This window comes from Bubalus kerabau, chromosome 5, assembly GCF_029407905.1.
Source record: "Bubalus kerabau isolate K-KA32 ecotype Philippines breed swamp buffalo chromosome 5, PCC_UOA_SB_1v2, whole genome shotgun sequence".
Taxonomy (NCBI): Eukaryota; Metazoa; Chordata; class Mammalia; order Artiodactyla; family Bovidae; genus Bubalus; species Bubalus kerabau.
Genome location: NC_073628.1, coordinates 112,104,476 through 112,131,273, shown reverse-complemented (window position 1 = coordinate 112,131,273; position 26,798 = coordinate 112,104,476). Strand labels below are relative to the sequence as shown.

Genomic DNA, 26,798 nt, shown 5'->3' with positions numbered 1-26,798 from the left:
TTTTATATTCTGGGGTTCTAAGCAAGTTAGGTTGGGGAAGACTTTGTGATAAATGTTTCTGGTACTTTTTCTTAACTGAGATTTTTATTTTTATTTTTAATTTGGGAAAGTATACATAACTGAGATGCTGAGATTTCTGAGTCTTTTTAGACTTTCTTTTGTTGTGTGTGTAGTTTTAGATTCACAGCAATATTGAGAGGGAGATACAGAGAATTCCCCTGTGCCTTCTGTCCCTACTCATGTATAATCTCCCATTATCAACATCTCTCTCCAGAGTGGTATATCTGTTACAATTGATGAACATATATTGATGCATCATAATCACAAGTTCACTTGTGGTATACTATTCTATGGATTTGGACAAATACATGCATCATAATGTGCTTCTCAGGTGGCCCTAGTGCTAAAGAACCCACCTGCCAGCACAGGAGACATTAGAGACGTAGGTTCAATCCCTGGGTGGGTCTGGAAGGTCCCCAGGATGGCAACTCACTCCAATATTCTTGCCTAGAAAATCCAGTAGACGGAGGAGCCTGGTGGGCTATAATCCATGGGGTCACAGAGAGTTGGACACTACTGAAGTGACTTGGCATGCTTGCATGCCTTTCATCATGATAGTATCATGCACAGTATCTTCTCTGCTCTAAAAATCCTTTGTGCTCTACCTGGAACAACCTGATGGAGCTTCTGACAAAATTATGGAGAACTCCTATGACTGTATCCTTCTGGAATTTTTAACTCTCAGACTTGTCCACACTGTGCAATTTCTTTTGAGGCTGCCATGTCTACAGAAACATCTGCCATTTCATACTCAAGTCTCCACACTACTTTACTCATTCCCACTACTGAAAAATCTTTTTGCAGTACACAATGGCATAACCTTTACTTACACCCCAATATCCTTTACATATTACATCCCGTTTTGCTTATTAGCCTGAGAATGAAGTATTATTTCACTATACTGTAGTATGCTGTTTTATAGTATCTTATTTTCAGCTCATAAAATAACGAGAAATTGAAGACTTATTTTACTAAAATATTTTTCGGTTTTGAATTATTTACTCCAAAAGAAAAGTTTAATCTTTTTTACCAATAAATTTAACATAAACACAGCAAATGAAGCCAGAATTTTTTTTCTTCTATTTTTACTCTAGCCAAACAAACTACAGCTATACGTTTGTACTTCCGTAGTATAAGCTGAATGCTGTCATTTGAGGTGATAACTTAATGTAATTACAATGATAAACATAAAGTGGAATGTGGAAATACTCTTCCATATAAGCAACAGAAATACTGGCAAATTTATAAAAATGAACTAACATTATGGTTATGGAAGCTTTGAAAACCAGCAACGTTTTTGTCAACACTGGGGCCAAAACTAGTTTTCAGTTCAGTTCAGTTCAGTCACTCAGTCGTATCCGACTCTTTGCGACCCCATGAATCGCAGCACGCCAGGCCTCCCTGTCCATCACCAACTCCCAGAGTTCACCCAGACTCAACGTCCATTGAGTCAGTGATACCATCCAGCCATCTCATCCTCTGTCATCCCCTTCTCCTCCTGCCCCCAATCCCTCCCAGCATCAGAGTCTTTTCCAACGAGTCAACTCTTCGCATGAGGTGGCCAAAGTACTGGAGTTTCAGCTTTAGCATCATACCTTCCAAAGAAATCCCAGGGCTGATCTCCTTCAGAATGGACTGGTTGGATCTCCTTGCAGTCCAAGGAACTCTCAAGAGTCTTCTCCAGCACCACAGTTCAAAAGCATCAATTCTTTGGCACTCAGCCTTCTTCACAGTCCAACTCTCACATCCATACATGACCACTGGAAAAACCATAGCCTTGACTAGACGAACCTTTGTTGGCAAAGTAATGTCTCTGCTTTTGAATATGCCATCTAGGTTGGTCATAACTTTCCTTCCAAGGAGTAAAAGTGAAAGTGAAAGTGAAGTTGCTCAGTCATGTCCGACTCCTAGCAACCCCATGGACTGCAGCCTACCAGGTTCCTCCGTCCATGGGATTTTCCAGGCAAGAGTACTGGAGTGGGGTGCCATTGTAAGTGTCTTTTAATTTCATGGCTGCAATCACCATCTGCAGTGATTTTGGAGCCCCCCAAAATAAAGTCTGACACTGTTTCCACTGTTTCCCCATCTATTTCCCATGAAGTGATGGGACTGGATGCCATGATCTTCGTTTTCTGAATGTTGAGCTTTAAGCCAACCTTTTCACTCTCCTCTCTCACTTTCATCAAGAGGCTTTTGAGTTTCTCTTCACTTTCTGCCATAAGGGTGGTGTCATCTGCATATCTGAGGTTATTGATATTTCTCCCGGCAATCTTGATTCCAGCTTGTGCTTCTTCCAGTCCAGCGTTTTTCATGATGTACTCTGCATATAAGTTAAATAAGCAGGGTGACAATATACAGCCTTGACGTACTCCTTTTCCTATTTGGAACCAGTCTTTTGTTCCATGTCCAGTTCTAACTGTTCCTTCCTCACCTTCATACAAATTTTTCAAGAGGCAGGTTAAGTGGTCTGGTATTCCCATCTCTTTCAGAATTTTCCACAGTTTATTGTGATCCACACAGTTTTAGAACTTCTCAAAAATCCTCATTTCCAGGTCATTGTCACTATTTGACCTGACTTATAACTCACTAGAGAAAGGTCCATTGGCAAGATGTTGTTTCTGTTTGGCCTGATTCAGAGTCTCCATGGGAAAAGACCTGGACCTCAGGGTGCTGTTGAAAACAATCAGATGTAGTACCACAACTATTGAAGGGTATGATGCCAGGTGGGACAAACAGGAGTCCTGTCAAAAATTGGAAAGGAAAATCTGGGCAAAGGGCCACAACTTTTTGAAAAATTTCTCACATGTTCCTGGGATGACAAATGTGTTTTTCATGTCCAGGCCAGTGTCCTCTCTCAGAAAAACTGCAGAGAGATATAGTCTCTTACCTCTGGCTGACCATAATGCTCTATATAAGCTAGAAGTCAAAGGTAAGACAGATGTATAAGTTGCCTGAGTTTTGAAAGCATGTCCTACTACACACAGAGATCCCCTTGGCAAAGGGTAGAAGACACTGACCCAAACCATTTAAGGAAATCTTGTGACTTCTAAGTGACCCAGTAGCAGCCTTTACTCTGCTAGGTTTTAAAAAAAGACAACAGAACTGATCAAATACTTCAGTGGTTCTATACAGCAGGAATTACAGACTATATAGAATTTAGTTCTGGAAAAGTCACTGAACACATAAATAACACCATCCACAAAAGCCCAGCCACAATAAACCTGGGAGAGGGAAGGTAGGAACTGATTCTGAAATTGTCACATTTTGCTATATGAAATGTTTAAGGGTTTTTTTTTGTTTGTTTGTTTTTAGTTTTTAATTTTGTATTGAGGTATAGCTGATTAACAATGTTGTGATAGTGTCAAGTGAACAGCAAAGGGACTCAGCCAACGACATTGTTGTTGTTCAGTTGCTAAATCGTGTTCCACTGTTTGTGACCCCATGGCCTGCAGCACGTCAGACTTCCCTGTCCTTCACTATCTCCTGGAGTTTGCTCAAATTCATATTCATTGAGTCAGTGATGCTGTCTAACCATCTCATCCTCTGCCGCACCCTTCTCCTTTTGCCTTCAATCTTTCCCAGCTGCAGATTCTTTTCCAGTGAGTCGACTCTTCACATCAGGTGGCCAAGGTATTGGAGCTTCGGCATCAGTCCTTCCAATAAATATTCTGGGTTGGTTTCCATTAGGATTGATTGATTTGATCTCCTTGCAGTCTGAGGGTCTCTCAAGAGTCTTCTCCAGCACCACAGTTAGAAAACATCAGTTCTTTGGTGCTCAGCCTTCTTTATGGTGTAACTCTCACATCCACATATGACTACTGGAAAAACCATAGCTTTGACTATGTGGACCTCTGTCAGCAAAGTGATGTCTCTACTTTTTAATATACTGTTCTGTTTTGTCATAGCTTTCCTTCCAATGAGCAAGTGCCTTTTAATTTCATGACTGCAGTCATCATTCACAGTGAAGCCTTAGTCCCCCCAGGTCCCCTCCCATCCAGGCTGCCACATAACATTGAGCAGAGTTCCCTGTGCTATTCAGTAGGTCCTTCTTACTCATTTTAAATATAGCAGTGTATCCATGTCCATCCCTAACTATCCCATCTCCGCGTTATTCCCCCAGCAAACATAGGTCTCTTAAGTCTGTGAGTCTGTTTTATAAGTAAGTTCATTTGTATCATTTCTTTTTAGATTCCACATATAAAGGATGTCACAGAATTTTTCTCCTTCTCTGTCTGACTTGTACTTCACTCAGTATGACAGTCTCTAGGTCCATCCATTTGCTGCAACTGGCATTATTTCATTCTTTTTAATGGCTTGGGTAATATTCCATTGTATATTTGTACCACATCTTCTTTATCCATTTCTCTGAAATGTCGTTTTTGACAAAAAAGTTTATGATATACACCAAGAAGCAGGAAAAATTCAGTCAATAAAAACTGTCCCATATGTTGGGCTTACTAGATAGAGACTAGTCAGCTTTTATAGATAATATTCAATGAATTAAGCCATAATTAAGGAGGTAAGGGGAAATATGACAAATATATCTTTTCAAATAGTATTAAAAATAGAAGTAAAAAACAAATCAGAACTCTGTAACTGAAAAAAAAAAAATAACTGGAGGGACTCATGAGCATATTTGAGCTGGCAAAAGAATCAGTGAACTCAAAAGGCAGATCAGTAGTGATTATTCAGTCTAAGTAATAGGGAGAAAAATGAATGAAGAGAAAAATGAATGAGGCTTCAGAAACCTGTGAGACACTATCAAACATACCAATACATACAGTGCAGACTCACAGAAAGTAAGGTGAGAGAGAAAGAGCCAGGAAAAATTTGAGGAAAGAATAGCCTAGATCTTTCCCAATTGCTTAATAAACATCACTTTACACATCCAGGAAGCTCAATGAACTCAAAGTAAGATAAACTGAAAATGGAAAAGACCAGGAACTACCAAAACAATTTTGAGAAGGAATAAAGTTTGAGGACTTTTTCTTCCCTATTTCAGAATTATAAAGCTCTAGTTATTAAAACATTGTTGTATTAGCAGAAGAATAGATATGTATGGATCAATTGATTAAGAATTAAGAATCCAGAAACAAATCCTTATTTATAGTCCATTCATTTTCAGTAAAGGTGCCAAGCAATTCATTGGGGAAAAAGTAGTCTGTCTCAAATGATACTGGGACAACTGGATTCATATCCATCCACAAGCAAAAAGATTTACTAAGGCCTTTACTTCACACCATACACAGAAATTAACTTAAAATTGATTACAGACTTAAATGTAAGACCCAAAACAATAAAACTTAGAAAAAAAATAGAAAAATCTTTAAGAACTTGGATTAGTCAGTTTTTATATTTATAATACTGAGTGTTCTATAAAAAAAGTTAAAATGAACCTTATAAAGTTAAAAACTTATCAAAGTACAAAAGCTTCTATACTTAGCTGAAAAGATAAGCAACAGAATGGTTGAAAACATTTGCAAAACACATTTCCGATGTGTATCCAAAAGTTTCAAAGAACTCAATAATGGGATTGGAACCGTCATGTATTGTTGGTAGGAGTGTGGAATGATATCCTGCACTGTTTGTCAGTTTCTCAGAGTTAAACACAAGATTGTAACATGATACAGAATTTGCACTTTTCAGGTATTTGCCTAAGACCTAAATAAAGGTCCACACAAAGATTTGAATGTGAGTGTTTAATAGCAACATTATTCACAATAACCAAAAAATTGAAACAAATATCCATAAACTGGTGAGTGGGTGGACAAGATGTGGTATATCCACACAGTGGATACTATTTAGCAACAGAAAAGAATGAATTGCTAACATAGTTAAACATGTGGATGGACTGTTGAAACATTAGGTAAAGAAGCCATCCATACATAAAAGTTACATATTGTATGATTCCATTTGTATAAAAGTTTTCAGAAAAGACATATTTATAGAGGTAAAATATAGCAGTTGCCTAGGGTAGTGGGTGGTAAATAGGTGTGAGGGGTCTTATTGGAATGAGGAAAATGTTATAAAACTGATTTATGATGATGCTTGTACCACTGGGTAAAGTTAGTAAAAATCATTGAATCATATACTTGCAGTGAGTAGATCTTTACCATATGGAAAATGTGTCTCAAGAAAGTATATTTTAAAAAGCAAATGTGGGAAGCCAAATTGTATTGCATTTTGTTTAACTTGAAGCCCAAAATGTTTACATTACTTTTCTAAAGCCATCAGAATGTAAGGATACATTAAAAATTTTCCAGTGTTTGGAACTCTTAATACTATTTCTGGGGCCAGGATCTCAAGAAACATCAGTGGGACTCCCTTTCAGACTCACATTGGCATATGTGTATACACTGTTTTGTACAAACCGTATTCTCCTAGCTGCGAAACAAAACTTACTGTATTTGCTTATCTTTGAAAATGAGTCGTTACCCTTAGTTTTCTGAGTATTATAGGTTGGATATTGTTTCCGAAACATTTGATGAAAACCCTCAAACCAGTTAAAATTAGCTTTGCTTTCCATTTCTTCATTTACTGCATTTTTTTCTTCTTTTCTGTTTGTTTTTCTTTTAGATCACTGTGTTCACTACTATGATCTTCGTAACACTAAACAGCCAATCATGGTATTCAAAGGACACCGAAAAGCCGTCTCTTATGCCAAGTTTGTGAGTGGTGAGGAAATCGTCTCTGCGTGAGTATTCTCTTTTCGGAAATTGAGTTTAACATGTCATCATGTACTGGTCTGTAATGTCACCATGGGTTTTGTGAAGAGTAACACTGTGGTATATGCACTTTTTCTTAAAATAGTAGAATTTTATAACTTATTTAATTAAAATACATGTGTATTTTCATCTGTATTGCTCTCTTTTATATGTTGTTTGTGAAGAAAATCCAGATGATGCTATATTTTTTAAAGTTGCCCCCTTAAACATTTGAACTTCAGATTGAATTTCAGCCCCTGCTCCTTAAAAACAGAGAAACAACAGTTGATACAATATAATAATGAGAAGAGTTTCATTTACTAAAGAGCACTATATGTTTTTATATATTATCTGTATTGTGGCACAATAGTATAATTTGGGGTTTAAAGCAATATTTGATTGAATATTGCTTTAAACATGGAATCAGTATTTTATGATTCCATGTTACTTGATCTCCCTATGATTTCATGGTGAGTTTTACCTATATTTTGAAGAGAACTTTCTAAATATGACTGCTTATACCTGACAAATATTCTTTAAGACGCCTTCTGAACTAGAGAGCCATAAATAAGCTTTTAATTATCTTTTATTTTTTGAAGGTAAAAAAGGTGTCAACCAGAAAAGTACATCTCAGTTGCTAAAATACTGTTGATTAAGCTTTTCTACTAAGAGGGACAGTCCCCACTGTTATCCATTTTATTGTTCTCTTTACTTTATATTACCCTAGTAAAAGCCCATTCTCAGTCTCCTTTTTTCATATATATTATTTCTTCTCAAGCTTAATCATACATTGTTTTCTTTCTTTCACATAGTTTCTAATATATCCTAGGAGATTATTAACACCAGGGCCTTATACTTGGGATCTCCCACCACATCTGTCTCCATACTGGTTGCTCTAGATAAGAACTTGGTAATTTGAGTTGATTTAACAAGGTAATTTGATTGTTATTTAAAAAAAAGAAAAAAGGGAAAAAAGAAAAGGAGAGCTGAATTTCTAAGGGGAGTTAACAGAAAATTAGTTCACAAATGTATATTAAAAGTGATGACCAGTCAAAAAGTCTCCTTCTTTAGGAGTAATAATGGGCAGTAAATAATGAAAACTTTATTCAGATTCAAATATGAACGATATATGGCAAAAATATTTTTTCTTAAATCTCAGACTTAAAAGTGTTGAATCAGTTAGTTTGATTTCAACTAGTTGAAGTAAGAAGTGAAGTGTTAGTTGCTCAGTCATGTGCAACTCTTTGCGACCCAATGGGCTAGAGCCCACGAGGCTCCTCTGTCCATCAGATTTTCCAGGCAAGAGAGAATGCTGGAGTGGGTAGCCATTTCCTTCTCCAGGGGATCTTCCCTACCCAGGGATTGAACCCAGGCCTCATCATTGCAGGCAGATTGGCAGATTCTTTACTGTCTGAGCCACCAGGGAAGCCAGGAAGTTGAAGTATACGTATGCTTAACTGTATAAATTCGAAATCTTAGTCGACCTTTTTTAATGTAGATTTGTGGTTATATATATTCACCAGTCTTTTTTCCTTTTTGGTGTTTATAAATCATGATGATTTTCCTCTTGAACATATTTGGTGTTTAAAAGTATGTGAGACAAGTTTATCCACAAGTATATTTGGAAATATGAAAAAAGTAATATTAAAACAATCCTACACATACATGTTGCTGTAGCCTCTGAATTCTTTGACTATATGCACACACACACACACACACATACACATATAAAGGAATTATCAATGTAATATTGTTGAGCAGAAAAAAAAAATTTTAAAACAACATAAATGTAAAATTCCCTGGCGGTCCAGTGGTTATAGCTCTGCACTTCCACTGCCAGGGCCCAGGTTCGAACGCTGGTCAGGGAACTACGCAAGCTGCATGGCATGGCCAAAAAAACCCCAAAACCAAAAAACAGCATAAATGTCTGAGAATAAATGCTACATTGAAAAATAATGAGAAGCGATAGAGTTTTGGAAGTTTGGAATGTGGCCTGTGAAATAAGAGTTTCAATCTTGGCTCTACTATTTACTAGCAGTGTTACCTTAAAAATATTCTTAACCTTCTATATCTGTTCCCTCACCTCTGAAATGGAACTGAGAATACTACTTATACATTGTGATTCTTTGAATAAAACATTGTATGTCAAACATTTAGCATGGTGCCCTATTCTTTGACTGTTAGAGAAAAGATGATTTATTATATAGTCATTAATAGAGAAATGTGTTTATTTCACATAAAATGTAAAACAAATTGTTGGATGAGGAAGAAGCACTTTGCAAAATAATGTGCTGTATGATTCAATTTTTATAATAAAAAGTCAGGAGTATTGAGTATTTTATTCAAATCCTCAGACTGTCTTTACATGATAGTATTAGCATTGATTTTTATATTCAATTATTTTTTGATTAACAGCTGTATTTGCATATTAGTAAGGTAAACTGTATAGACCAAACATTCATAGTATTCCTTGCCTGTAGGTACAACTCAGCTGTGAAGATAGTTTATATTTAATGTACTAATATAATTGAACAGTTGAAAAAATAAATCAACTGAAATTGGGAACACAACTCCCAATAGAGCTTTCTTATTGTTTGATGGTGGTCATATGGTGGTATTGATGGCTAATGGGTATACCTCCTATGTGCCCAGGGACTTTTGAAAGCATTTAAATAAATTAATTTAATTTTTTTTCAATCTCTTCTAGGATTCATCTAATCATGTTAAAATAGGAATCACTATATTTCATATTTAACTGATGAAAAAATTGAGGCAAAAGAGTTTGTATTAACTTTCCTAAGGTCAAAAGCAAGTAATAGCATACTGAGCATTCTGACTCAGACAATCTGGCTCCAGAGTCTGCATTCCCTACTGCCAAACTGGATTGCCTCTGATTAGGAGTAGTGATGAGTTTCATGTCATGAAATCTTAGAGGTGTTCTAACTTTTTGTGTTTCTCTCAGTTCAACAGACAGCCAGCTAAAGCTGTGGAATGTAGGGAAGCCATACTGCCTACGCTCCTTCAAGGGTCATATCAATGAAAAAAACTTTGTAGGCCTTGCTTCCAATGGAGATTATATAGCTTGTGGTAAGTGAAACTACTTTCTCCTGGAACTTTTAAATAGGTATCTTTCACCAAAATTGCATTCAGTGAAATAGACGACATACCAACTCAGGAAATGATCTGTACATTCAGAAGGTAGCATGCTGAATTTTCTTTGGATTAGAAAAAGCATTAGTCCTTCTCTCCGTCACTGAGCACAAGCCCCAACCATGGAAACAGCATAAGATTGTTTACTGTATTACGAGAAGACATTTCTGCTGATATCTAAATTTTGGAGAGAGTTATGTTCTTAAGTCTGATGTTCATTTACCCCTATATAATGTTCCCTTCAATAAACAGTCTGGGTAGTCTCAATCTGTTGTTCTAGGACTCTCATTGTTGATAATTTGTACAAATTTAATTTATAAATATGAAAATCAAATTTGGTACTGTTGAAGTGCTTTAATACATATGATTCCTGAGTATATGAACTTCCATTAGTATTTTTAAATGACTTGACCTTTATTCAGTAAAATTAACTATCTCTTCATGTATATACGTGAACTATGAACTTCCAGATGTTCAAGCTGGTTGTAAAAAAGGCAGAGGAACTAGAGATCAAATTGCCAACATCTGCTGGATCATGGAAAAAGCAAGAGAGTTCCAGAAAAACATCTATTTCTGCTTTATTGACTATGCCAAAGCCTTTGACTGTGTGGATCACAATAAACTATGGAACATTCTGAAAGAGATGGGAATACCAGAACACCTGATCTGCCTCTTGAGAAATTTGTATGAAGGTCAGGAAGGAACAGTTAGAACTGGACATGGAACAACAGACTGGTTCCAAATAGGAAAAGAAGTATGTCAAGGCTGTATATTGTCACCCTGCAGGTACATCATGAGAAACGCTGGACTGGAAGAAGCACAAGCTGGAATCAAGATTGCCGGGAGAAATATCATTAACCTCAGATATGCAGATGACACCACCCTTATGGCAGAAAGTGAAGAGGAACTACAAAGCCTCTTGATGAAAGTGAAAGTGGAGACTGAAAAAGTTGGCTTAAAGCTCAACATCCAGAAAACTAAGATCATGGCATCTGGTCCCATTACTTTATGGGAAATAGATGGGGAAACAGGGGAAACAGTGTCAGACTTTATTTTTTTGGGCTCCAAAATCACTGCAGATGGTGATTGCAGCCATGAAATTAAAAGATGTCTGCTCCTTGGAAGGAAAGTTATAACCAACCTAGATAGCATGTTGAAAACCAGAGATATTACTTTGCCAACAAAGGTCCATCTAGTCAAGGCCGTGGTTTTTGCAGTGGTCATGTATGGATGTGAGAGTTGGACTGTGAAGAAAGCTGAGCACCGACGAATTGATGCTTTTGAAGTGTGGTGTTGGAGAAGACTCTTGAGAGTCCCTTGGACTGCAAGGAGATCCAACCAGTCCATTCTAAAGGAGATCCACCCTGGGTGTTCATTGGAAGGAATGATGCTAAAGCTGAAACTCTTATACTTTGGCCACCTCATGTGAGGAGTTGACTCATTGGAAAAGACTCTGATGCTGGGAGGGATTGGGAGCAGGAGGAGAAGAGGACGACAGAGGATGAGATGGCTGGATGGCATCACTGACTTGATGGACATGAGTTTGAGTAAACTCCAGGAGATGGTGATGGACAGGGAGGCCTGGCATGCTGCGATTCATGGAGTCATGAAGAGTCAGACATGACTGAACGACTGAACTGAACTGAACATGTATATGAACCTAAACCTTGTCAAAGCAAATCTCTTACTTTGACAGATTGTTCAAACTATAGGTTTGTAGACCACTCAGCTTTTGTTAGGAAATGGGAAATGAGTTTTGTAGATTATTAAAATCTGTGTTTATAAGTGCTATAACTTTTTTTTCCCCCTCTAGGCAGAAATCTTTTTAAATGTACTTTAAGATTATACTGTAATAACAAATTTCTGGTTCTTCTCTGCTGCTGCTAAGTCGCTTAAGTCATGTCCTCTGCTAAAAATGATTTTTATATCAATATTGTTAAATCATTTGACAATGATAATGTCTTTAGGTTAGGAAAATATACATTTTTTTCCTAGGAATCCTTTTTTCACATGATTTCCAAGAAGTCCTGTGCTCTGGTCTTTCATGTTATACTATAAAAGATTATTAGTCTCTGAACTTAAATGTTGAGTAATAGTTAACTTATGAATATGAAGTCCTAATACTAAGTTCTTCCATTCTAAACAAAAAAAGATATTTTAAAATAATTATTAAATTTTTTTGTTTTAGGAAGCGAGAACAACTCTCTTTACCTGTACTATAAAGGACTTTCTAAGACTTTGCTAACTTTTAAGTTTGACACAGTCAAAAGTGTTCTGGACAAAGACCGAAAGGAAGATGACACAAATGAATTTGTTAGTGCTGTGTGCTGGAGGGCACTTCCAGATGGGGTGAGTTTTTGTATCAGTTTTCCCACCTTGGTGTCTCATATGATGCACTGTGTTTATATATACATATATACACAGGTGAGCCTTTTAAGTTTAAAATATAAATTGTTGTATATATTTTCTTTTTTGCTTAGTATTACATCACCAAAGGAAATAGACATTTTAGAAAGTAGTAATTGAATTGTCACTAAAGGAACAGTAATTGAAATGTTACATCATGCTGACATTATGTCTCTCCTGTGTACCCATAGCATCATATGCATACCTCTGTTACATCATTATCAGGTTATCTCTGTATCTCTCCTACAGGACTGGAAATTTATCCAGGAAACAAACTGTGTCTCACTTCCCTTTTTAATCAGTTGCAGTATAGGCTAAATAAACATTCAGCTGAACCTGGTATTATATTAGGAGGAAAAAGTTTGATGTGGATAAAGGAGAGTGGTCTATATGCATACCTAGCTAAGTACTATTTCAGGGCAGAATTTCTCTATACAAAATACATTTATATGAGAATATTTAAACACATTTGATTTCTTAACAAGAAAGTTGGATTTCCAGGTTGCCCAAAAAAGTTTCCTCAAACTTATCATTCAGTTATGCATTTTAAAGTACAAGCTTTCTTGTAAGTTATATGAAGAAGTAATTGTTTTTATTGTCTTGATTTTGTAAATGTTAGTCATCTGTTAATGTCTCTCTTTTTTTAATAGCTTTTTAGTTATTTACTTAGTTTTATTTTTGACGAAAAAAAATTCTACTTGATAGGTACTTTAAGACTTCTGAGTTCTTGTACAGTTTAAGTAGATGTATCAAGCTATCTTGTTTAAAGTTCTGTTACTCAGCTTCAGTTTTGGTAGTGGCAGACAAAATGATTTGAACCAACCCTTCCTCTTAAGTAGAACTAGAAAGTTAGACGAAGTATATGTATTTTAAAACCAAAACCTGTTTCAAGTCATTGGAAAATAAACAAGATAGAAAAGAATTAGCAGTCTAGGAATGTGAGCCTGGCTTTTGAATATTCTTTCTCCGCTGGGCGCATTTGCCAATTTTGGTGGAATGTCTGAGAATACTTATGGTAGCTTCATGGGATCATAGGGAATGCCATCTAGTGCTCACCACCATATGGATGAACTCACTTTGGTCTCGGTACCCAAAGGGCTCTAGTCTAGAGTAAACCAGTCACAGATAAGCCCCCAGTGATTTTGCAACTCAATTTCAGGTCACATCAATTCTGAGTAAATTGAGGTTATCATGGATTTCTGGGGTTCACAGGATGTAAAATTAAATCCTTTCTGCAGGAAGGCCTTCAAAAGAAGAAGATCACCTAAGAATTTTATTCTTTTTCAAGATTGCAAATATAATAACTAGGCACAATAAAATGTAAACAGACATGGAAAAGGCAAGATGACATGAATAAATTTAGGATAAGAATTGGACAATAGAAACAAAATCACAGCAACTCTGGGTATTATCCGACATAGCCTGGAAATAACCATACTGACAAAATGAAAGACAAGGTTGAAATTTTCATTTGGGAAATAAAAACTAGTTTTAAAATGAAAATTCTAAAACTAAGAAAATATAATTACCAAAATTAGGAACTTAGTGAATGGGTTGAGTGGAAGATGAGACACAGTTGAAAAGAGAAGTAATGAACTTGTAGTATAGTTAGAAGAAAATATACAAAAGTAAGCATGGAGAGACAAAAAATGATGGGAAAAAAAAAGGAGGTGGAAGTTGAAGTAAGAAAGTTGACGCTCAGTCATGTCGGACTCTGTGACCTCATTGACTGCAGCCTGCTAGGCTCCTGCCCATGGAATTTTCCAGACAAGAATACTGGAGTGGGTTGCCATTTCTTCCTCCAGGGGATCTTCCCCACCCAGAATTCAAACCCACATCTCTTGCACCTCCTACATTGACAGGTGGATTATTTACCACTGTGCTACGTGGGAAGCCCCAAAGCAGATATTAGAAAGGATTATTGTTGATAAAGCTTTACATCATTGATGAAAGACATTAAGGCAGAGATTCAGTAAAGTTTCATACCCCAGAGAATAAATGACTTGAAACCTACATTGTGAGTAGAGATTTAATATCAGATCTGGACCCTGAACATACATGGACCTGCATGAAAATCTGACCTTGGGTCCGCCTTCTCGTAGCACTTTGCTGTGGAAATAAGCTGTATTGAGACAAATAGGGAATGTTATGTGTTAGGAGCTAGTTATCTCTTAATTTTACTCTGAAACCTCGTCTGTCACATTGCTTCTGAACTGAGAGAACTGTGAGTTGACATACTGGCCTTACATCTGTGCAGTGTGAACAATGTAAGACTGGCAGGAAACCAAGGTACCTCTCTGTGTTGAAGTGAACCACCTGCATCTCAGCTGTCCTTGGCAACTGTGCTCACTTTCTGTGGTTTGGGGAGAGATCCAAGAAGCTATGCATGGTTTTGAAGATGCTGTGCACATTGAATATCCTATCTTATATCCTTTTATAAAGCTAACGAAGAGCTAGATTTAAAACTAATTGTGTCTGCTCCTGTGACCCTTGCTGGTGGTGGGACACATCATTAAAACTGCTGAAAAAATACAACGGGAGATTCTTAAAAGAAAGCAGAGAAAAGCTGTCTTCAAAGAAAGGGTAATTGGACTGACAACATCTCAATGAAACAATAGAAATCAAAAGATAGTGGAGCAAGATCTTCAGTGTGTGAAGGAAAAATACCTGCCAATCTAGCATTCCGTATCCAGTAAATGAAGACTTTTTTAGATAAATAAGATGAAGCATTTGCCACCAGTAGAAAATTTTCTGCACTAAAGAAAATCTTAAAGGATATTCTTAAGGCAGAAGGGGAAAAAAATGCAGAAGATGGAAGGTCATAGTTGCAGAAAGGAATGGAAAGCAATAGAAATGGTAAATATGCAGTAAATCTAAATGCATGTTGACTGTATAAAGTAATGATGTCTGTTGGACATAATACACACACAGAATTAAGTACTTGACAATAATAAGTCAGAAGAATAAATGTGATTAAAGTGTCTCAAGCCCTTGCTTTGTCAAGGAAGGTGGCAAAAGAACTAATTAATATTAGACAGAAAGGGTGCATATTATAGTTCATAGGATAACCTCTAAAGTAGGTTCTTAAAGTCTACTTTTGCTTCTAGGCTTATAATATTTGCTTTTAATTCCTTCCATTTAAAGTCAGAAAATGTCTAAAATTGTTTGTTTTAATCTGAGGGACAGTACTTTGTCCTTTCTCTTTTTCTGTCTTCCTAATACCTTCCCTGTGTCTAAAAGCACATCAGAGTCTTCTGTCCTTTTTTCTTCTGTTAGTGGCTTTAGCATTTCTACTGTTAGAGTGCCACAACCTCTTGTACCACATTAAATTTTCAAAAGGGTTTTAAGATAAGTTTGAACTGTATCAAAAATACTTCTTTCTTTTTTTTAGAAGAAGAATTTTTTATTATACAACATAGGTCCTCTCTAGGATACTTAGAAATGTTAATATTTATTCTATACTAATAAAGAATTCAGAATTCTTCATTTTATATTTTGTTTTTACTTTATTATTTTAATTCATTTGAAGATATTTTAATTAAACTTTAGTAATTTAGAATTATTGACATATGAATATTCTGTTATTGCCAGATTCTTAGGATTTTAACCCCCAAGAGTTAATCTTATTTGTATTACCTATTTTGGTATTAATGTCATGATTTTCTTTAAAAGGGGGAAATTTGTATGAAATAACTGCTTGGAATACCACTTACCACTCTACTTTTATTTAGACTTTGAAATTTAATTTCCCCATTGGTTGGTTTTTAAATATAAATAAAGTGAGCTTGATCATATGTTTGACTTGCTGTAATAAAAAAAATTAGTATCCATTTATTTGAAAAAATAATCGTAAAGTCTTAAACTGTGTACTTGAATGTAGTGTATCCATATATGATTGAACATCCGAATACATTCCATTGAATAATTACACAATCTATGAAATAGTGTGGTTTGCTTTATTTCCATGTATAGCAGTCAGCTATGTACTTTTGATTATAGAGAATGGTGGGCTAGCGGACTATAATTTCAATTCATTTTGTGACTCTTCTTCCTTGAAAAGTATTGCATTATTTATTTTAACCTCTTGTATCCCAGTGTAGTAATGTTTGCTGTCTGATACTTATTGGACAAGCCATTACCTGGATCTGTTCATGTTAGTTCTAGTTTCAGCCTTTTCTTCTAAAATATTCTATTTACCCACAATTTCTAGTAAGTATTCATATGGACTAACATAAAATTTATTTCTTTGTTCCCTTCCTTCCTCCTAAAAGGCAGTAGTGATATGATTAGTTTAAATAATTATCCTTAAACTAATTTAGAGTTGATTCCCAAGAAAGTTCTTTTGCAGCTGTGTATTAGGAGAGTGTGGAGTCAGAGCGAGTTTCCTTGGCAAGCGCATCATCAGAGAATACTGTCATCATCTTGAAACTTTGCATAGGTTTTGATTTTTGTTTTCTTCCCCAAATAGTTACAGTAGCTTATTATTGAAAGAAACCGTTAGTAATGAATACATGTATATTTTAGAGAATTTAAAATAACAACAAAAAAGAAAATATCTGTTATCACTTTACCCAGAAATAACTAATACGGGCATTTTAATATAATTAACGTAATTTTTTCCATTCATAGACACGTTTTCCCCCAATAGCAGTGAATATTTTATATATTATCATGTATTCCTTACCTTTTGCCTTTGTCATGAACATTTCCCAGATCTAAATATATTTTGAAAAGAGAGTTTTCAGTGGTTCCATATTATTCTAGTCTAAGGGTTTACCATAACTGGTATACTATTGTTTTGCTGAAGATACTTTACTTTTTACTACTATGAATAATGCTTCTGAATATTGTTTAGTAAATCTTTAAATTTCTAATTAATTCTTTAGGAGAGAACTTTAGGGATTTATTAATTTGAAGGAAATGAATAGCTTTAAGGCTTTTGATTAAAATTAGTAGATTGCCTTATAGTACCGTTGATTTTGTTTGGTCTTGCACAGAGAAAGTCCAGGTGTTCCAGTTTGACCATACCCATAAAACATGGACTATAATGCCAGTATCTTTGCCAGTTAGAAAATTATCTTCTTAGTAAAAGAATCTTTATTAGTTGTTTCCATAAACAGTTTTCTAAAACATTAACTTTTGATTTTTTACAAATTTCATGTTTATGTACTGAAAAGTTTTTTCTTTTTTAAGAAATTCTTTCTTTAACAGGAAATTCAATACAACTGAGATATTTTATTATTATAGTTCTTTGGCAATTTGATGTTAGTAATTTATATCTATTCCATTATGCTCTACATCCCACATCTACCTTAAGAGTAATGCTATAGAGTGAAAGTAAATTTGGAATGATGTTCTTATTCTTTATTTCTGTTGTATCTTTTTTTATCATCACTGCTTTATTCAGACACTGAAAGTTAGGTAAAGGAGACTATATATGTTCTATATCTGTGGATCAATTCTGTGGCATATCTCTTATCTGAAACTATTGGTATGAAATATAAATTGTTTCAAATTTATATTGAATATAATTTAAAAAGAGGCAAATTATTTTATGTTAAATAATCATATCTGTGTAAAAGGACACTATATTTTTGTTGACCTTGGCAGATTTTGACTCAAGGCAGACCATGAGTCCACGGTGACTCCTGCTGAGGCTGTACGTCATATATAATTATCTAGTCTTGAGTCACCAATTATAAATAAGATATCTACTAATGAAAGACAAAGCTTGTAAAAGATACTTAAAGACTCTCATAGGTCTTCAAAAGTGACAAATGTATATATATACTATATCCTCAGAAAAAGCTTTAGTTAGTTATTGAAGGGTTATTAAGGGTGGATTTTCCTCTTGCGGCTTAAAACACAAGGAGTCATATTGAAAGTTTTTATAACTCAGTAGTAAAGGATGTCAGATTAATGATATCCCTAATTTCCCTTCCTGAAACCAAGTCCAGCAAGACTTGGCAGGGAAATTTGTTAACAGTGTTAATCACCATACTGTGCCAAGTTATAACTATATTAGGCAGGGGATCTTTTTAGTCATATAATAAAATATATTCTTCTTACAAATAAAGCTTTATATATTGAGACATTTATTATAAAATGTTTTTAACTGAAACTTTGTGTTCTTATGGAAATCTTTTCTTTACCTAAATCTGTCATAATTCCTCTCCATTAAAATATTTCCTGAATGAATAAATACACTGCTTTGTACTGTTATTTGTGTTCATGTCTCCTGTCCCCTGCTAGTCTGTAACCTCCTTGGAAACAAACATAATGTACAGAACAAGGGCAAAGACTATGGAGTCAACCACTAAGGTTCAAATCAGATTTTCCACTTACTAGATCTTTGACCTTGCTCAAGTGCCTTACCTTCATTGTGCTTCAATTTCTTCATCTTTAAAGTGCTAATGATAACAATGACTACTTTACACTTAAATTGAAGAAAGTGAGGAAAACCACTAGACCATTCAGGTATGACCTAAATCAAATCCCTTATGATTATATAGTGGAAGTTAGAAATAGATTTAAGGGACTTGATCTGATAGAGTGCCTGATGAACTATGGACAGAGGTTCGTGACATTGTACAGGAGACAGGGATCAAGACCATCCCCAAGAAAAAGAAATGCAAAAAGGCAAAATCGCTGTCTGAGGAGGCCTTACAAATAGCTGTGAAAAGAAGAGAAGCAAAAAGCAAAGGAGAAAAGGAAGGATATACCCATTTGAATGCAGAGTTCCAAAGAATAGCAAGGAGAGATAAGAAAGCCTTTCTCAGCAATCAGTGCAAAGAAATAGAGGAAAACTATACAATGGGAAAGACTAGAGATCTCTTCAAGAAAATTAGAGATACCAAGGGAACATTTTGTGCAAAGATGGGCTCAATAAAGGACAGAAATGGTATGGACCTAACAGAAGCAGAAGATATTAAGAAGAGGTGGCAAGAATACACAGAAGAACTGTACAAAAAAGATCTTCATGACCCAGATAATCACAATGATGTGATCACTCATCTAGAGCCAGACATCCTGGAATGTGAAGTCAAGTGGGCCTTAGGAAACATCACCACGAACAAAGCTAGTGGAGGTGATGGAATTCCAGTTGAGCTATTTGAAATCCTGAAAGACGATGCTGTGAAAGTGCTGCACTTAATATGCCAGCACACTTGGAAAACTCAGCAGTGGCCACAGGACTGCAAAAGGTCAGTTTTCATTCCAATCCCAAAGAAAGGCAATGCCAAAGAATGCTCAAATTACTGCACAATTGCACTCATCTCACATGCTAGTAAAGTAATGCTCAAAATTCTCCAAGCCAGGCTTCAGCAATACATGAACCGTGAACTTCCAGATGTTCAAGCTGGTTTTAGAAAAGGCAGAGGAACCAGAGATCGAATTGCCAACATCCTCTGGATCATGGAAAAAGCAAGAGAGTTGCAGAAGAACATCTATTTCTGCTTTATTGACTATGCCAAAGCCTTTGACTGTGTGGATCACAATAAACTGTGGAAAATTCTTCAAGAGATGGAAATACCAGACCACCTGACCTACCTCTTGAGAAACCTATATGCAGGTCAAGAAGCAACAGTTAGAACTGGACATGGAACAACAGACTGGTTCCAAATAGGAAAAGGAGTATGTCAAGGCTGTATATTGTCACCCTGCTTATTTAACTTATATGCAGAGTACATCATGTGAAATGCTGGTCTGGAAGAAGCACAAACTGGATTCAAATTTGCTGGGAGAAATTTCAGTAACCTCAGATATGCAGATAACACCACCCTTATGGCAGAAAGTGAAGAGGAACTAAAAAGCCTCTTGATGAAAGTGAAAGAGGAGAGTGAAAAAGTTGGCCTAAAGCTCAACATTCAGAAAATGAAGATCATGGCATCTGGTCCCATCAGTTCATGGGAAATAGATGAGGAAACAGTGGAAACAGTGGCTGACTTTGTTTTTCTGAGCTCCAAAATCACTGCAGATGGTGACTGCAGCCATGAAATTAAAAGACGCTTACTCCTTGGAAGTAAAGTTATGACCAGCCTGAATATTAAAAAGCAGAGACAGTACCTTGTCAACAAAGGTCTCCCTAGACAAGGCTATGGTTTTTCCAGTGGTCATGTATGGATGTGAGAATTGGACTATAAAGAGGGCTGAGCGCCAAAGAATTGATGCTTTTGAACTGTGGTGTTGGAGAAGACTCTTGAGAATCCCTTGGACTGCAAGGAGACCCAACCAGTCCATCCTAAAGGAGACCAGTCCTGGGTGTTCATTGGAAGGACTGATGTTGAAGCTGAAACTCGAATACTTTGGCCACCTGATGCAAAGAGCTGACTCATTTGAAAAGACGCTGATGCTGGGAAAGATTGAGGGCAGGAAAAGAAGGGGACAACTGAGAATGAGATGGTTGGATGGTATCACTGACTCCATGGACATCAGTTTGGATAAGCTCTGGGATTTGGTGATGGACAGGAAGGCCTGGCGTGCTGCGGTTGATGAGATCGCAAAGAGTTGGACATGACTGAACGACTGAACTGAACTCAACTAGGGTTATTATAATGTTAAAATAAAGTTAATGTATATAAAGGGTTTAAAATAGTGCAAATTATATGAATGTTTGCTCGTAGTAACTTTCGTTTTCTAAAATATCACTAACATGTCCATTGACCAATGAATGGATGAAGTTGTAGTACTTATGTGCAATGAAATATTACTTAGCCATAAAAAGGAATTTATCTGATTCAGTTGTAGTGAGGTGGATGACTCTAGAGCCTGTTATACAAAGTGAAGTGAGTCAGAAAAACAATTATCATTTATTAATGCATATATATGGAGTCTAGAAAAATGGTACTGATGAACCTATTCACAGGGCTGGAATAGAGACAGAGAGAATGGACTTGTGGACACAGGAGGGGAGGGACAGGGTGGAGCCAACTGAGAGAGTAGCATTGACGTATATTCACTAGCATGTGTAAAGTAGCTAGCTAGTAGAAAGTTGCTGTACAGCACACAAGCTCAGCTTGAGAGTGTTCTGTGATAACCTAGAGGGGAGGGATGGGATGGAGGGCAGAGTGAGAGGGAGGCTTAAGAGGAAGAGGATATATGTATACTTATGGCTGATTCATGTTGATGTATAGCAGAAACCAGCACAACATTGTAAAGCAGTTATCCTCCAATTAAAAATTTTTTTAAAACCACTAGCACTGAACAGATGGTGTGCACATAATGTATAATTAATATATAATTTTTGTAATGAATGATGCAGCTCTTCAGCCTTGTCCTTTCACTTGTTTGTTGCATAATTAATTAAATACTGTTTTTTGAAATCAAGGAGATACTGGAGTAAAGGGGAGAGATATTTCTAATACTTAAAACTCAATGGTAGTATGAAGACTGTATCAATTTAAGAAAAATAGTTTTCTCAACATTAACATTTTGGATACCTATATAATTACTTCATAGTTACCATGTTGTCCTTGGGATATAATCTCCAGGCTCTTGCACATTTTCAAAAACAAAGAAAACATTAGAGTGTGTGCAGCTATGGAGGAATTGGTATTTATTATTCGTCCTTCCCTTTCTCCACTGCATTTGTAGTGTTTCACAATTCAGTCTTCTCTAAAAAAGCCTTACATAAAATATCTAGTTTCCAGTTTATATATGCTTTTATCCAAGAGATAGGCATTCCCTCTCCGATTTAGTAAACACCACTATGTATAGAGCACCAAATTCCACTAAACTTGGGAAGCTAAAGCATGTATGATGAAAAGCCAGTCTACATCCATTAAAATGCAGAAGGCATCTATGATAAAAATTTATTTATCACAGTGATTCTCAGACCTGACTGATCATCAGAATGGAATCTTTTCAAAAAATGTATATAACAGAACAGCTTTCTTCTTAGACCCCTGAGTCTGTACCTTGGGGGAGGTGGGAAAGAGAGTAAAGATTCATATTTTGGAAAGTTCCCCAGGTCTCTATAGAAAATTATATGAACAATCAGGTTTGGAAACAGATGATGTATGTTACCACTGGAGAATTGTATGCATAGTAACCAGGAGGCGTTAATGGTTCTCAAGCATCTGTTAAAGAGGGAATAATTATAATTATGAATACCTGATGTCGGTTGGATTTTGCTACTTCTTATGCTTCTCAGGAAGAAACACACAAAAGAATAAGATGTGGTCTTTTTTCTTTTATTCAATTTTAAAAAGCTACCTTTAATATATATTGATTTCCCACCTTTACAAACTATTTCTCATCCTAAATTCTTCAATGAACACAGAGAAGACAACATGGGATCTTTCTTTTCTTTCTTCTTTCCTTTCTTCATCTCTGTTTCTTTCCTTCCCTTTTATCTTTCCTTTCTTCTTCCTTCTAGCCAGATGGTTTATAACACTTAAAAATTTTTTCCTGACTGGAAGAGGGCCAATCTGAATGATCTTTGTCTGTCTTGGGCATGGAAGGAAAGGAGATTCTGAGCATGGACCCTGCCTTCCAGGAAGACTGTGGCTTCCATCTCTCCTAAGTGCCCAACTCGTCCCTTAGTGTCCAGACTAGATTTGGGTGGGAAAGTAGAAAATAGAGACCAGAAGGCTGTGGAAAATGGAAGCAAACCTGTAGTTTATTTCTTCTCTAAATTACATTAAGTGTCAGTATCCCTTAACCGTAGTGTTCACTACTGTATGGACAGTTTCTATGAAAACATTTGTTGCATTAGATATTGTATGATGAAAATGTGATGAAATCAACAAAGTAATTTGGTGGGTCTGTATGGTGACATTTTAAATATTTTATTTTCCTTTTTATATGTACGGTAATGGAGTTTGACCTATATTAGAATGATTCTTATAATTTCTTTTTCTCATTGAATGCTTCTTTAAAAATAGTGGTTTTCCTTCTAAAATATGCCAGTTTTGAAGAGTAGAGTCACACTGATTTTTAAGCAACTTGATTATGGGTTTTGTTTTGCTTTTTTAAAAGAAATGTATTGATGTTAATTTGAGAGTGCATTCTGAATGATGCTGTTAGCCTAGTAATAATTTTCATTATTTCATTATGTTATATTTATTATAACATATTTCATTATGTTTTAAAGTGTTGAAAATATTTTGAGATGGGAAAAAATTTAACTTGGGTTTCTGAATGTTTATCTTTTATTTCCTATAAATTTTTATAACACTAGTAGAAGGAAAGAGAGTGAATGTTGGATATCATTTCCTTGACTTAAACATTTTAACAAATACTGCTTGAATTGGTTTAATATGCTGAAGTGTAGACAGTATAAAAAAAAGATTATTCTTTTCTAACTGAATAAAAATATATTTAACAATTACTTAAAGCAGCGTTAACCAAAGACAGCAACTGTTTGAGAGAAAGTGTTTCCTGCTGTTTATCGGAGGAAAAGAAATGTGATTTTGTATCTTACTTCCACAGTCCCACGTTAATTTCTATTGTTCTTGTGACAGTCTTCCATACTGATGTGATCCTTGTGGAGGTTTGTGCCTTCCATATCTCTTACTCTGTTATATCTTAAATCCCATTTTATGCAACATTTCTTCCAAGTAAAGCTATCAGAAGTTGACATTGGCTAGTCCCAGGATGGTAGAAAAATAATTAACTGCTGAACATAGGAATAATTTGATTATGTAGAAAAGTCATTCATTATAATTGCTGTAAAGAAGCCGTGTAATTTTGTGCCTGTTTATACTAGTCCTTTTTTTTTTTTTACTGTATATAAGAAGATCAGCTTTGATGAAAATAGATTTTTTGTTTGAACTGTGATAGCCAAGCGAAAATTGAAGACAAGGCAGAAAATAAATCATTTGTTTTTAATGACAGAGTATGTACATATTGTTGAGAATTAAATAGGTAGGTAGTTATGTTTGTATTTGTCTTCAAGATCTTTGATTCTAATGAAAGTAGGAAGCTTTAGGGATAGATTTTGTATAGAAAGTCAATCTGACTTTAAGTATCTCAATTAAAAAAGATGATTTAGTGCCGGGGTCCAGCCCCGGCTGATCCAGGGTATTCGAAGCGGGGACGGCGTCGGCGACCTATTTAATTATTTATTCATCAAAGATATAAAGAGTAATAGAATGAGGATAGCTCAGTAGGAAAATTCAGTGGAGAAAAGAGGCTGAGTAGCTTGGTTTACGTGGGGGACCAATAAAACTTCAAGACAAGAAGTTTGCACCACTTACGTAGGCCACAGGCGTCCTTCCGTTCTCCCGAAGGAGAGGAGACACTGAGGCCTCCCCTGTCGGATCTTAGAAGCCCAGGCATAATTAGTAAGCATGGTGGGTTCCGCGCTCCAGATGGAGACTCAGCCAGAGTGAGAGAGAGAGCGACATGGGGAGACCAGTATTTCGAGAAACTGGTCCCAATTCTTTATTTTCCATGGTCTACTTTTATACACTGAGATGTTATGCAAAAGTCACGCGGGGTCAGCAGTCCTGACTTTTATCAAAGTCAGGTGCTTCATACAAATGTATACAGAGGTCTTAGGGGTGTTACATCATCTTCTGGCCAGGGGGCCTGCTGACAATTTATGACCCTCTCCTTGTGACAGCAGTCAGTCAACCAGGACACTTATTTCTCCAGGGGTGATTATTCTTAAAACAGACGCCACCCAAATAAAGTTACATTCCTATAGGGTGAGGGTGTAGTGGGTTTTAGTTAAGGAAAGAATTTACTTAGCCTAAGGTCTAACGTGATTAATATCAAAGGTTAATACTTATTTCTTCTATATATTCATTAATGTGTATAAGGGCAGGGGATGTGGAGACTTAGCAGTAAACATTGGCTCAACAAATGAAAAACCCTTCATCAATACAATTTCTAATCAGCCCATTACACTTATACTAATAATTTTCTAACTTCTCTAAAGAACCTGTTTTTAGAAGATTTAAAGCATCTCGTGCCTCTCACGGTTGGGAGGCTGTGAGCAATCACATGTGGCCGGACAAGCCTGTCAGGCAGGCCAAAGAACCTTCAGAGGAATTTGTAGGTTGAAACACTCCTATCACTTCCAGGAATTATTATTAACTGGAGCTCTAAGTTAACTCCTTCTCCGAAAGAGGTGGTGGGGGACAGCCCCCCGTAAAGCCAGAGGTGTAGGTGAGAGCACAAAGTAGTAAAGTAGGCAGGCTCTGGTTATGGGGGTAGATGCTCGAGGATTTCCAGGGGGACTCCTGAGGCTCGATCCCGCCTTTGCGTATGTCAAGCCTCCTTCCTCATGACCTTTGCCATGGGCGGAGTGCCTCACGCCGGCCCCCAACAATTTAGTATCTGAATCGGTAGTGGCAGTGGAATCATCTGTTTGAAATTAGTTTCTAATAAAAGTCTCAATATAAATTTAGCCAAGGGCAGGAATTTTAAAAGTGTGAGTAAAATATTTAGGCTATCCAGAAATTGTGATCTTAACAGTTAGGGACTTTCTAATTATTTAGTTTCAAATATTGAGTTTTTCTAAAATTTTGCCAGATTTCTTATATGTAGCTGACTGGTATGAAGACATGCCAATTTGGCATTCTACTTATGAATTGCTGTAGAAATTCCAATAATTTAGGCTATTGCTATGATTTACTATATCATAGAAAATGTTGGATTAATTTTTAAGTTTTATTAAGCACAGTTCTATTCTTTGGCATTTTGTAAATTTAAAATCAAATTTATTCACATATAAAGTTTTAACCATTAAAACTGGAGTCTTACAAATGTAAAATAAGTTTCGGTGTGTAATCTCAGCACAAATATGATCTCATTTTCTTTTCAATGCATCTTGAATCTATCATCCATTTCTACTCCTACTACTCTTCCACTTATCACTAGTTCAAGTTTTCATCATTCCCTGCAATTAGTTCTCAGTAGTACCTGTGCTGCCTGAAATCCTTCAGTAGTGTCCTAGTGGTTATAAAATAAAATCTAAGCTTGATGTAATGTCTAACAACACCCTCCTTCTTCAGACTTCCCACCTACCTTTCCAGTATGGTCACCTACCACTTGCATAGGCATATTTTATACTTCAGCAACACTGAATTGCTTATAAATCCTCCAACACTTCTGATGGGTTTTTACGTTTATTTCTCTGCATTTAACCTTTGTGCCTTTGACCTTGCAGTTCACTGAGCGCAGTTATTCTTTCATATACCTCTTTTTATTCCATATTATAATGTCATTAGACTGGAGGTCCTTTTACTAAAGTGCTGGGTTTTGTAATCACAAAAGTAGTAGAGTGATAACTGCCTAGCCCTACCTTTTGCCCATTGGTGAAATGATTTATATCATATTTAATATCCTTCAGGCTTTTTGAACATTTGATGACAGAGAGCATATGATTCACAAGGAAGTCTATTATATTTTTCCTTAACTCAAAATCTTACCAAGTTGACTTTGGTAAAACTTGGTAAAAGAGCAACTTTGGTAAAAGAACAGCTCGTTTTTCCCCATCACCTCATAAACAGTAAATATCTCTAAATGTGT

General features: G+C 36.0%; 1 protein-coding gene across 5 annotated transcripts in view; it reads left to right on the top strand.

Moving 5' to 3' along the window:
- The window catches only part of COP1 (COP1 E3 ubiquitin ligase), a 236,665-nt gene that overhangs the window by 178,409 nt on the left and 31,458 nt on the right, over positions 1 to 26,798 (top strand). For all 5 annotated transcript variants that reach the window (XM_055582740.1, XM_055582738.1, XM_055582739.1 and 2 more), the window contains 3 exons: positions 6,637 to 6,754; positions 9,727 to 9,851; positions 12,103 to 12,263. In XM_055582740.1, the coding sequence (XP_055438715.1) occupies positions 6,637 to 6,754; positions 9,727 to 9,851; positions 12,103 to 12,263 (404 nt within the window). The remainder of the gene's footprint in view (positions 1 to 6,636; positions 6,755 to 9,726; positions 9,852 to 12,102; positions 12,264 to 26,798) is intronic.